Genomic DNA, 12,500 nt, shown 5'->3' with positions numbered 1-12,500 from the left:
GGAAATCTCACGTATCGATTAAAAGTCATCGCAACGCAAGGTGACGGCCCCGCGGGAATTGCAGCTTACCAGTTCAATATGAATGCTCCGCCCGTTGATGGGAGTTGCACCGTCAAACCACTTAGAGGGAGAGCACTGAACAAAAGTTTTGACTTTCAATGCAGTGATTGGCAGGTAAGGTCTGGATCAAGTAATTGTCGTTTTAGAAGGAATATATGGTGTTTCAAACATTGCTTTTGTCATGTGCCAACAATTGAAACAAAACAACCCGATCAGGCTCTAGTTGGCGCGTTAACAACAGCTGATAACAACGGCATTTTCGCTACTAGTTGTTACATTTGAAGGGGCTGTGTCACGCAACTCCACCGAATTGACTTTGTGTAGTTTTACCATTCACCTGTCTCTACTCGCGCAATGCGACTTAACGTAAACCGAGAATTACTTTTAAAAAACACAACTGAAAGCTTGTGACACAAAAATGTCTGTAAAGCGTGCGTAATTTAAGTTACAAATACAAACTACAGGGATAAACTTCGAAAAACTGTTAGGCTGAACATTTCTACACTCCAATTGCAATCTATTTTAATCTTCTTCGGTATTTTCCATCTCTGCGTCCTTTTGTATTTGCTGTTTTATTCAGAGCTTACGCCAATGTTTTAAGTAGTTATGTTAAAGTTTCGCTTGATTTGGTTGCTAGCACCCATTTGCGGAATTTTAACCAGAGTTGGTGCAGTAGTAAGAAAAGCTCTGGCCTCCAACCAATGCAGCCCGGGTTCGGTACCACAACCGTGAATTCTCACGATTTTATTTTATGAACACTAATAATGCGCAGTCTTCGATTCGAAGCTGTTGTTCAATCAGCAGTGAACAAATGCACAAGTTCCTCTTTGATTTCTTTCTTTAGGATCGGAACAAACCGCTTACATACCAATTTTCCTACAAAACGGGTGGCGGTTTGTACACAGTTGTGTCCTTCGGACATGTAGCTCAAGCCAGAACAGTGCTTCCCCAAGGTCGCAAAGATGAAGACTTTGTTATCGAATTTGACATCACAATAAAGGACAATTTGTCTGCAGAAACTACAGTCACACTGCGAGTAATCGTAAGTGGCAGACCTTTTTCACACATTTATTTTCTTGTTACACAAATTGCGGAAAAGTCCGGCATATGCGGCAAGCCCAATTACAAGCATGTTCATTAATATTTTGACTGTTAGAGTGCTTCTTACTGTGATTGCTTAACACTTGACTGGCAAAATTTTGAGCTTTGATTTTATATGTAAAGGTTGTTAACTTCGAGCGTAAATTTTGGACTTCACGGCCCGCCATTACTGACCGATTGGACGTCATTGACTCACTAGAATTTCAGCGTGTTCAGGCTTAAAACTTGGGTCACTTACCGTTTAGTTAAAGTATTTTTGAAATCTAAAGAAAAATAAATTGATTTTTTTGGTCATAGTAGCACTTTTAAGATCCGTTTCTGATTTCAGCAATGCCAAACGTGGAACAGCGTACCACATATGTTTTCCTGAAGCAGAGTTTTGCTTCTTATGCAGCTCATCCACCAGTGACGTTAATTGCAAAAAATGTTTTTCAGTGCGTCATACAGCATGTGTGTATCCTTGCGACACTCAGCTCATACGCAGTCTAATTCCGTTCCCTAGTTCTTCAAGCTTCATCCGTCAAACTGCCATGTATGTTAGTAATGAACTCACCTGTTGCTCGTCTTTTGTGTTTTTGTTAGGTTGAGCCCCCGCCTGCAGGAGAGGATCTCAGCGGTCTTGCTGTGGGTAACAACAGTAAGCTTAATCAGTTTGTGCAACTGGGTGACGTGAAGAAGGCCACTCAGCTCGCAAACGCCGTCCTGCAAACTGTGCAACAGTCGGAAAGAATTCCAACTGAAGACAAGATTGAAGTACGTGAACAAAGTCAACAGTAAAACATTTATTAAAGCAAGAATCTACTATCTATTAAAAATTCGGATTGTTGTTTGGAATAATATTCCGGCGGTTTTGATTGGTTTAACGAGACTGCATTATAGTCAACAACACCATGCCCAACACAATGCGTATCATGAATCGTCTTGTAGTGTTTTGGAAACAAAAAAAAGATTAAAAGAAAGAGAAAAAAATTGAGGACGTTGGCCAAGATTTGCTGATTTCCCCCAAAAGTCTTTCAGGGGAGGGCGACAACGTTGGCATTTTGAATTTCAAGTTTTTGTGATTAGACCGTGCGCTGCCTATGCGGCCTATGCTACCTAAAACGCGGCAACTGACTTCTAAACATCCCAATTCCAGAAAAGGTCATCTTCCCAATTCGATGTAATCCTTTTTTTCTCATATTGGAAATAAATTTAGCGAAGTTTCTCGGGCATTATCCTACTTGCATTGGTAAAATACGACATGATAAAAGCTAATCAAGAGAATATGAGATCGGAGAGCGAATCCCTGTGTCTTATCAAACACGCAGTCTCTTTTATGTATTGTAACTTATCAAGTGACAGATAGAACACATCCTTTGCGATCTCATTTTCTTATTTGTTTTTTTGCAGATTAAGTCTTCTATTGTAAAAGAGGTGTCTACTGTGGAAGTGGGTAATTTGCAGTCATTGACTCAAATCACATCTGTGATAAGCCGAGCAACCCTGGAACCCGAGCAAGTCACAGTAGAAACACAGGTAGGCACGTGATAGCCATGTTATAAACACGTGCTATCTACTTTATCATAGATCGTTTATTTTTGGACAAAATAAAATCCCGTTTGAAATTTGGAAAGGAAAAAATGCATTATGGGGGGGATACTGTTTTAACCTTCTTGTCAGTGCCTTCATCCACCGGTGGAGAGTTTCCGAATTTCATAGAACTTAGAACACAGTGCGACTAACGGATGCCATTACCTTCGCTTCTACGGTTGCAAAATATTTTCATGAAGTCTGTAATTGCTTTCTTCGGAGAACACGCAAATAAAAACAAGCTCAGGAGCTTTCGCTGCTATCAGCATGATGGTGTTAATTGGTGAAACACGGCTTCTTATTTTCGCTTTTTGCCTCCTGGTTCTTCAAAAGGTGATTGAAGACCGCTGGAAGACCATATCTGACATCCCTGTTTTTTATTTACTTTTTGGCTCGTGATCCGAACGGATAACGTGGTAAAAAGGGACAAAGAACTGGGAAACAAAGACAAAATATCTTAGGGAACATAAACCATTTTATGGATCAAGAAGCTGACAACAAGTTTGGAAGCAATTTAGGGTACAAGGGAACACAAGCAAATTTAAGAGAACAAGGACCCCAAATTTCACCCCCCCCCCCCCCCCCTCCTCTCTGAGGACCTCCTCATTGCTGATTTTTAAAAAAAGCGTGATTGTACTCTGTAGATTTGCACCGCAAATAAGAACGAGTTTTGTTGCTAATAAAATATATTTATAATTTTCAAATTCTTCCTGTCCTTATTGATCACCCGCAATGAACTAAGCTAAAAACTAAATTAAATCTTAGGATCTTGCTTTGAAAACTCTGTCATCCTTGACATCCTTGTTACGAGACAAGACCAAAGAGGATTATGCCGCTGAATCAAGTCTGGTTGAACAAGGAGGAGAGAACCTGGTGCTGAGCCTTGGCAATGTCCTCAATTCTGCTGCACAAAAAGCCAGCGTGATTGGAAAGACAAACTTGTCATCTGTCGTACGAACAAAGGTAAATGAGCAATCGATGCTAGGTCAACAAGGGCAATTCACGATTTAAAGAACTAAAAGCGAGGAAAATGCATTCATTCTCGCTGCGCGGTCGTCCGATTTTGTTATCACTCGTATGATAACAGACCGAATTGGAATCCACTCAGTCCTATTACCATTACAAATTTGCTAATCATAGCGAGCGCACAATCTGAGAGACACCGTTCATAAAATATGTTACCCGGACCGTCGACATCAATTGCATCGTTAAAGTCTGAAATCTTTGCTCTTAATATCGGGTGATGTATCAGCTCTCTCATTGGCTCGCTACCCCTGCCAAACACAGAAGACTAAACAATTGAAACACTGACTTAGACGCTGCTCGCAATACCAAACAATAGTAGGTTACGAGAGCTGCTACACTACTGTTAGTATCTGTTGTCTTTCAGAGCCAGAATGTAACTAAAGATATCGAAAGGCTTTTAGATGACGTAGGAACGACTCTTTTGTCCAGAATGGTTGTTGACCAGGAACCTCATCGGGTGAAAACCAGCTCATTGGGCATGATGCTTAACAGAAACAGTCCGGGCTCACTACAGAAGACCAGAGAGTTCATCCAAGAAGGTGTAGGATTTAGGCTTCCGTTTACAGCCATCACTGATGTCAAAGCCAAAAACACTAAATTTGTGGACTCTGTGGTAAGCTCCTTGTATAGCAATCTCTTTCTGGATTTAAAAAAAAGTACTGAATTCTTGCATATCAGTCAACTTGTCTTGGTGTATACAACCGGGCCGACTTGCGTCGCTAGTTTATGACTCACGCGTACAGTATTCTGCTTGGCGTTGGGAAGGAAAAGGTAGGAATCTGGACCTACCAGAAGAAGGGACGGGAAACACGTTGCCTACGCGCATGTTGATGAATTGGTGCGCTGGAGGGAGGTTGTCACCATAAAAATGTCCTTGAGTGTTAACCTGCAATTCCTTATGTTATCTGCTTCTTTCCACTCATAGGTCTCTGTTTGAGCCTAGATTATTTATCAAATACAGTTAAGCAAGGCAGCCTGAAGCACCTAAATACCTTTATTTAACCCGGAATAATTGCCCCAACAAGTTGTGAATCCTCTCTCTCCAACTTGTATTGAAAGCTCACTTTCAAAATATAACGTCAAGTTTTTCGCTAGATTGCTAAGCCGCTTGGACATTATTTTGTCACAAACAAAATTTTGCCTGATCAAACCTCTCGTGTGAGCACCAAATAATACACGAAATCGATTCATAAAAGCCAAGTGAAAATATGTTATTTTGCCAATAGGTGACAACGAGCGCTTTCAATCCATTTACTTCGGACCCTACTTCAGCTTTGGTCAAATCTCATGTTTTGAGGCTAGTCCTTAAAGATGATAATGGCAACATTTTAAAGGTCGAAAACAGCAAAGAAGATGTCGAGCTGAATATTAGACTAAACCCGATACAAGAGCCAAATGAACCGAAAGAACCATTCTTTGCTAAACCTAGCGAGAAAGGAAAGATGAACTACCATAAGATTGATTTGCCCTACGCTGATGGCAATGCTGTAAGACTCAGGGTGAGTAATGATTTTTTGTGTGGCCGAGAAATCACTTTAAAAACGAATTAGAGAACTGGTTTTGAATTCTTTCAGTTTCATGGTTCATCATTGCTAATTTCCTGGATCTGTGGACATTTCTGGAGTTATCCTCAGCAAGGATAAGATGTTTCTGTGCGTTTTTCTTTCATTGATATTTATTTGCAACCAATGTATCATAAAATAAGAACCACTCGCCTCAACATAGTCAGTCAACTATGTTTTGACAAATTTGACTTTGCTTTTTAGATACAGCCCACAGGATCTGTTGTGTTCGATGTATTCGTGAGTTATGATCAGCGGCCAACCGTCACAAAATACGACGCGAAAAGAAAACTCCCGGATGAAGCGTGCCGCTTAATTTCTCAGGAACACTGCAACGACACAGCATACGACTTCCTCCTGGTTGATACGGTGCTAAGAAAACCGGGATCTTACTTTATTGGGATTCTGTATGAACAGAGTCAGCAAAAACCCGGAAGACGCAAACGACGGTCTTGCTTCGGGAAGGGCCGGCAAAAGAGGTCGTGTGTAGAATTTAAGGACCCTCCACAACCAGAAAACATCACGGTGATACCGGTTTACAACCCTAAAACAGACGCTAATTATTCGATGAATGTCAAACAGGAGCAATGTTTGTTTTGGGACAGCGTAAAGGAACAGTGGTTGTCTCGTGGCTGCAAGGTAAGCTCCCCTCGTTCTAATAATGGATGGATTGGATTGGATTGGATTTAGATTTATATTCTCCACATAGCATATGCAGTCTCCTGGCGGTTTACAATTCTCTCTCTGGGATGAGATCTGACGTCAGCCTTAAAAGGAGCCCCTGGTCCATATTTGATCTCACCCACCCAACCCACGCATAAAGTTAGAGTATGAAAGACCACAACACCGGGGGGCTCCCCCTGGAGTCTCCCCCGAATGTCCTCCTCGAATGTCTGGCTGAGGGAGATTTTCAGACACAGGAAAAAGCAAGAGTCGTGAGGAAAAATAGGACTGCCCTGCTAGCCGAAAACCGTCTCTGAGTACAACAATGCTCGCTGGTAACATTGGCTGTTTTTTGGTTTTCTTTCTTTTCTCTTGCCTACACAAGCATTATACCACAAGACACCGGAAACTGTTCCATTCTCTAGTGCTTATGCAGGCCTCATTACATCGTAAAATTAAACCGCGATCACGCAAGCTCGCCAGCCGCCAATTTACACGAAAGGGTTAATCAGACCTTATGCAGACAAGCTCAGCCGAGGTGCATTATCGCGGTGCCGGTCTTGTTTGCATTTGTGCAATGTTGCATGCCCTCTCTAACAATGCTACTTTAAGTAGCACTAACCTAAAAAGTGGTTCTCTTTTAAGGTCGGATTGAATTCCACTTCAACCTCTCTGCAATGCCTGTGTAACCACCTGACCTCATTTGGCGGAGGAGTCCTGGTTATGCCCAATAAGCTTGATTTCGATGTGGTCTTTACGGAACTAACGCGGATTCATGAGACAGGAAATGTTGCTGTTCTCTGCACGATTATTGCTGCACTGTTGGTGTATTTCCTGGTTTGTATATTTGCAAGAAAAGCTGATAAAAAAGATCGGGCCCAGGTGAGAATAAGTTTGGCTTTGTTTCGAATTGTAGGGAGCGTTATCACTCACGTGACCAACAGCCATATTGGATTACTGAAACAAAAGAAAGTATTTGCATACAGTTAGAGTTCAATTCCTTGAGAATTAGTTTTGCACACCATCATGGTCGCCATTTCTTTGTTTTGGACCACCAACATGACCGCCGTGACGTCATGTGAAAACGCTTTATGTATTTTGTTGAGGAGTTTTGTCAATTGTCAAGCCCTCCATACTTTCTACACGTCCTCCCGAGAGCTACGATGAATACACATTACAACAGTCCTACCTGAAATATGCTACGACAACAAAAGACTACATGCCCAGGGGGCAAACATGCGTCACATACCTTTTGGAGAATATTTACATTCTATGTCACTTACAGTTTAGACTACATTACAGTAAAGTATTTTTTTTTATTTCGTGTATACAGAATGGCCTCCCCGTGCACCTGAACTCTTCAATTGAAGAAGGCTTTCAGTACGAACTAACCATTGTTACTGGAGTTTGGAAGAATTCTGGGACGGATGCTAACGTTGCCATGGTCATTCATGGAAGCGAGGCAGACAGCCAATGCATATTATTAAACAGGAACATGATCGAGTCAAGAAGAGTCCTGGCACGAGGGAACGAAGACCTCTTCGTGATTCATTTGCCAGTTTCTTTGGGTGAAATTCAATTTGTTCATATTTGGCACGATAACTCAGGAAAACACCCCTCTTGGTTTTTCAGCCACATGTTAATAAAAGATGTCCAAACGGGAAGAACTTTGACCTTCCACGGCAACACGTGGTTTGCCTTGGAAAAAGGAGATGGCAAAATCGACAGACTTTTAACTCCGATCTCCCTTGAGGAGGAGAAGTCTTTCAAGTATTCGTTAAACTCGCGAAGCTCTTCGAGTTTCACCGAAGGCCACATGTGGTTGTCTGTAGTTACCAAGCCCCCGAAGAGTAAATTCACGCGCGTTCAAAGGACCACTTGCTGTTTGTGCTTGCTGATGTCCGCCATGTTGGTCAATGCGTTGTTTTATCGGACTGACGACGTAGCTGACCCTACAATACAGATTGGTCCTTTAAAGTTCAGCTGGAGACAGGTTGTGGTAGGATTGGAGAGCGCATTGATAGTAACTCCGGTGAACTTGTTGATAGTGGCCATTTTCAAAAACAGCGCTGAAAATCGTTCTAATAAAATAACACCATCCGCTCTGAAGAACAAATCTGCATCGGTTCATAGCAGGATTCAGGCTTTTTCATCTTGGGGTGAAGCAAAGGAAAGAGAGCGAGAAAAAGAGGAAACCGAAAGTAATTTGTCCGATCATGCAACGCTTTCAGGAAGAACATTACAAAGAATCAGAGCCTTACCTAAACAAGACTTTCTCTTTCCTTATTATTTTATATACATCGCTTGGTTTCTTAGTTTTGTCACTGTAATTTCATCTGCGACATTTACGTTTTTCTTCAGCTTACAATGGGGTAAGGATATTTCCAACGAATGGCTTTCGTCAATGCTCGTATCGTTTACGGAAGACTTGTTTGTTATACAGCCAATTAAAATAGTCATCATTGTACTTATAACTGCATATTTCTTTGGTTCTAAATCTGATGTGAAAGAAAGAGATGATCAAGTCCAATCTGAGCATGCGTCATCTACTAATGCGACGACGGATTCGGCTTTACCAAGCATCGAAATAAAGACTCTTCCTGAAGTCGAGATTGACTTAGCGAGGGAGTACCGATTAAAGGAGGCAAAAATGTTTTCGTTTGGCAGAGAATTGTTCCTTTATATGCTGTTTTTAACCTTATTGACGGTTGTGTGCTATGGCAACCGAAGCTATCATGGATATTTAATCACAAGGAACCTCGAGGATACATTCAATAAATTTCCTCGGGTGAGTAGGTATTAACGTAAACGAAAACACTTATGGGCAACTGATACCTTTCAGTTGCAATCCAGCTGAGCCAAAGGCCGCTGAACATACTCTACCACTTCAAAGGCGCTGTTACACTGAGCAGTTTTTCGTGCTTACAACTAATACTTGTATCGCAACTCCGTTAAGAGACAAGGGGTGCTTACCATTTAGCCAAATAATCCGGAAATTTCGGTTTGAGGTCAAATGGAAAGGCAATTTTCCCGAAAATCTTTTCGGAAATTGTGGACAACCTCCAGAGGTAGTCCTGTTTTTCCGTTCGGAATGGAATTCGCGAAATGCCCTTACCATTTGCGAGAACGTTCCGTTTCCAGGCCCTTTCTCACAAGATCGAGTAAACTATGCGGGATGGAATGCTGTGTAGTAAATGGTAAGCGCCATTCTCATCCGGTTGGTCATGAAATTCGGAAAATCGCTTACCTTTATGCAACGATCATCCTATCCGGATTATTTGGCTAAATGGTAAGCACCCAAGTTGTTCGAGATATGTGAGTGTAACACTTTGGAAAAGCCGAAGTCGGTCCGGGACAAGTTGAAAAAACCGTCACAGAACGTAGATTCGAGGTTATTTTGTTATGTAATAAATTCCTGATCTCGCTCACTACAAGGTTTCCTTATCTTCCGCCGAGGCCCTGACATAAATTTCACACTCGGCCGCGATCGTAAGAGCATGCCTGGAAACAATAATTCTTGATTTTGTTGTGTAGGCTAAAGATCCCCGATTTTATTGGAAATGGCTTAAAGGTCAGTTTGTGGACGGAATTTACGCTAACGAGTGGTACAACGGCAAGAAAGCCACCAAACAAGAGTACATCAATAACAAGAACTCCATTCTGCTGGGAATGCCCCGACTCAGACAACTAAGGGTTAAGAAAGGTAGGAAATTTTCTCGCAGTTTGTTAATTTTTTTGACCCACCCTCACTTTAAAGGGGCTAGGTGACGCTATTTTAGGTAATTTTGTTTAATTTTGTTAATTATGAGCTCTAAACGTAAATTGGCAGAGCAAGAGTCTTTCATTTGCAAAATCACAGCCACATAACAACTGAGAATAATTTTCCAGCTTTGTAAGTGACATTTTGATGTAGACTGATATAAATTTGAAAAAAGGTAGGCCGACGTTTTTCAAATTTACCCAAATTCAATCCATTTCAATCCTCTCCAGTTTTGTCCATTTATGTCCCTTCTTGGCTTCCCTGTGTTTTGTGTTTTGTTCCATGCGATGCAATTTCAGGGGATTTCGTCGCTTTTAAACATCCAAGTTATTTACAGCCAGAAAAGTAAATGCAAGCAACATTAAGATAAATTTTCTGTCCAAATTTTTGTTTATTTTGTCCTAACTTCATCGTCTGAGTGCTCATAAATAGTGTAAAGAACCCATATGATAAAATGCTTATTGACTGAGTTAAGGCCGGGCCGGACAGGAAATTATTTGGCCCTCGGTTATGGTGCACTGACCTCGCTGCGCATGGTCCGTATGCCATGACCCCGGGCCAAATATTTTCCTGTCCGGCCCGACCTAAACTCAGTCAGTAAGATTTAATAGACTTGCAAAACTCTTTCTCTCTGTTTTAGATTCGTGCACTGTTCCAGAGTTGGCCCGAGATTCAGTTAAACATTGCAACGATTACTATAGTTTAGGTGAGGAAGACAAAACCCGGTATCACTTACCAGGATGGAAGCCTTTCGAAGGCTCCAAAGATTGGGCCAACTTCTCTGGCCTCTGCCCAGCCCCATGGAATTATGTGCTTCAGGATCAACTGCACAATTCACCAAGTTGGGGATTCTTTGACGTTTACAGTGGAGGAGGCTTTGTTGCTGATCTAGGATACAATAGATCCACAGCTGCCAAGGTGATTGATAATTTGCATGAATACAGTTGGATAGATCGACAAACTCGAGCTGTTGTGCTGGAATTCGTTATCTACAATCCAAATACGGGCTATTTAAGCATCTCTACTTTCTACTACGAAATTCTACCATTTGGTTATGGTCATCCCTTTGTCATTATCGACACGTTTCCACTGACGAGCACGCAAACTGGATTTTACCAATTTTACTTGATTTGTCAGCTTTTGTTCATCATATTGGCTCTTTTGTTTGTAATTCGTGAGGTGTACAACATCTACAAAATGAGATGCAGCTATTTTAGAGACGCCTGGAATTGGGTGGAACTCCTACAGATATTGTTTTCATTTTTGGTTGTGGTGTTCTTCGTTATCAAGTCAAAACTCGTTCTAAACAGCGCTTTAAAAGTTAGAGAAAACCCCTTTGTTCCAGTCAGCTTTAGAGACGCTGTTGTTTGGAATTACGCGGAGAATCTGGTGCTGGCAATTGCTGTTTTCATTGTAACTATAAAGATGTTACGTATGATTCGTTTTAATCCCCACATAAGTATTCTGATGTCATCATTTCGCGAATCCAGAGGGTTACTGCTATCGTACTCTGTTATTTTCATCATCATTTTCATGGTTTATGCTCAATTTGCAGTCCTAATACTAGGTACCAGTATCTATGATTATTCCTCGTTTCCAAATGCCCTGATTTCAGAATTATTGTTGAGCCTTGGAGAAGAAATTGGTTTGACCAACCTGTTGCGAGTCAACCGAGTCTTAGGTCCATTGTTCGGATTCTCTTTCGTCCTTCTTAACGCTTTCATCTTCGTCAACTTTTTCGTTGCAATATTGAATGATTCACACGCAGAAGTGAAACACAACACGGACAAGCAGTCAAAGGAATTCGAAATGGCGGATTTTATTCTAGATAGACTAAAAGAATTTGTGGGTTTCGGCAAAACTCAACACGACGAAAGTTCAAGTGAATCTGAAGAGAACAGAGTAGAAAAAGAGAATAAGGAAATGCACAACACGTCTTTCTCAACAATAGCATTTCAATCACACAGACTTCGCCGAAGGGCAAGGAATTTTCAGTTGCGAAATGCTAAAAAGTTGCGGGAAACTACAAGAAACGAAAAGAAAGAACGTAGAGATCAATTAAAACAGGAAAAGGCCGAAAGCAACACAGCTGATGAATCAACTGTTGAGGGAAATAAACAACACTTGAAATCTACTGTGGAAGTAATCAACGCTTTAGATCGCTTACATCGAACATGTGCTCTTAAAGAAATAGATTCATTGATGAGTAAAGTAGCTAAAGACAATGAAAGAGAAGATATCGAAATTTTGTCGTTAATACGACTTCTAAGAAGCAATCGCTTTGAAGAAGAAAAGGAAGAAAAAGAAGATATAGAAGATGCAACATCCGAAACAGAAGCCGCATTGAATGATAATGAAATAGTTTCATACATAACTTCTCCAAACATGTCACCCGCTTTAAGCACAAGAGCAAGCGCTAATAGTTTGAGAAAACCTGTATTCATGGAAGGCTTGAACGATGAAACAGTGAGGCTTCTTAAAGGACTGACCGCTAGCCGTCAGTTACCGGAACACTTGACAGGAAAACAAGTCCTAGAAAATCTCCACGCAGAACTGCGAAAGAAAAGCAACATAATTCGTCCGAAATGGCGGTAATATTCCTTCGCTTCATTTCTATGGTGTCTGGCGAAAACATGGAAGAAACTTAAAAAGGCTTGGGTTCATCTAAACTATATAGGTTGCCCAATCATTATGAAATACCCAAAGTAACATTTGGTAACAGTTATCGTCGGTTTTCACCCACGTGATCAACAGCCATG

At 41.2% G+C, this 12,500-nt stretch overlaps 1 protein-coding gene across 1 annotated transcript in view; it reads left to right on the top strand.

Annotated features, from left to right (window-relative positions):
- LOC137972021 (polycystin-1-like protein 2) overlaps nt 1–12,500 on the top strand; it is an 18,585-nt gene that overhangs the window by 6,019 nt on the left and 66 nt on the right. Inside the window, exons 2-13 of the mRNA XM_068818824.1 lie at nt 1–174; nt 905–1,102; nt 1,744–1,914; nt 2,551–2,676; nt 3,496–3,693; nt 4,121–4,369; nt 4,983–5,255; nt 5,523–5,957; nt 6,627–6,863; nt 7,315–8,769; nt 9,516–9,684; nt 10,382–12,500. The exon at nt 1–174 is cut by the window's left edge and continues 217 nt beyond it; the exon at nt 10,382–12,500 is cut by the window's right edge and continues 66 nt beyond it. Coding sequence (XP_068674925.1) covers nt 1–174; nt 905–1,102; nt 1,744–1,914; nt 2,551–2,676; nt 3,496–3,693; nt 4,121–4,369; nt 4,983–5,255; nt 5,523–5,957; nt 6,627–6,863; nt 7,315–8,769; nt 9,516–9,684; nt 10,382–12,336 — 5,640 coding nt within the window. The 3' untranslated portion in view covers nt 12,337–12,500. The remainder of the gene's footprint in view (nt 175–904; nt 1,103–1,743; nt 1,915–2,550; nt 2,677–3,495; nt 3,694–4,120; nt 4,370–4,982; nt 5,256–5,522; nt 5,958–6,626; nt 6,864–7,314; nt 8,770–9,515; nt 9,685–10,381) is intronic.

Source organism: Montipora foliosa, chromosome 9 (assembly GCF_036669935.1).
Source record: "Montipora foliosa isolate CH-2021 chromosome 9, ASM3666993v2, whole genome shotgun sequence".
NCBI lineage: Eukaryota > Metazoa > Cnidaria > Anthozoa > Scleractinia > Acroporidae > Montipora > Montipora foliosa.
The sequence above is the reverse complement of the archived record's forward strand: the minus strand, read 5'-3'. Positions and strand labels throughout refer to the sequence as shown.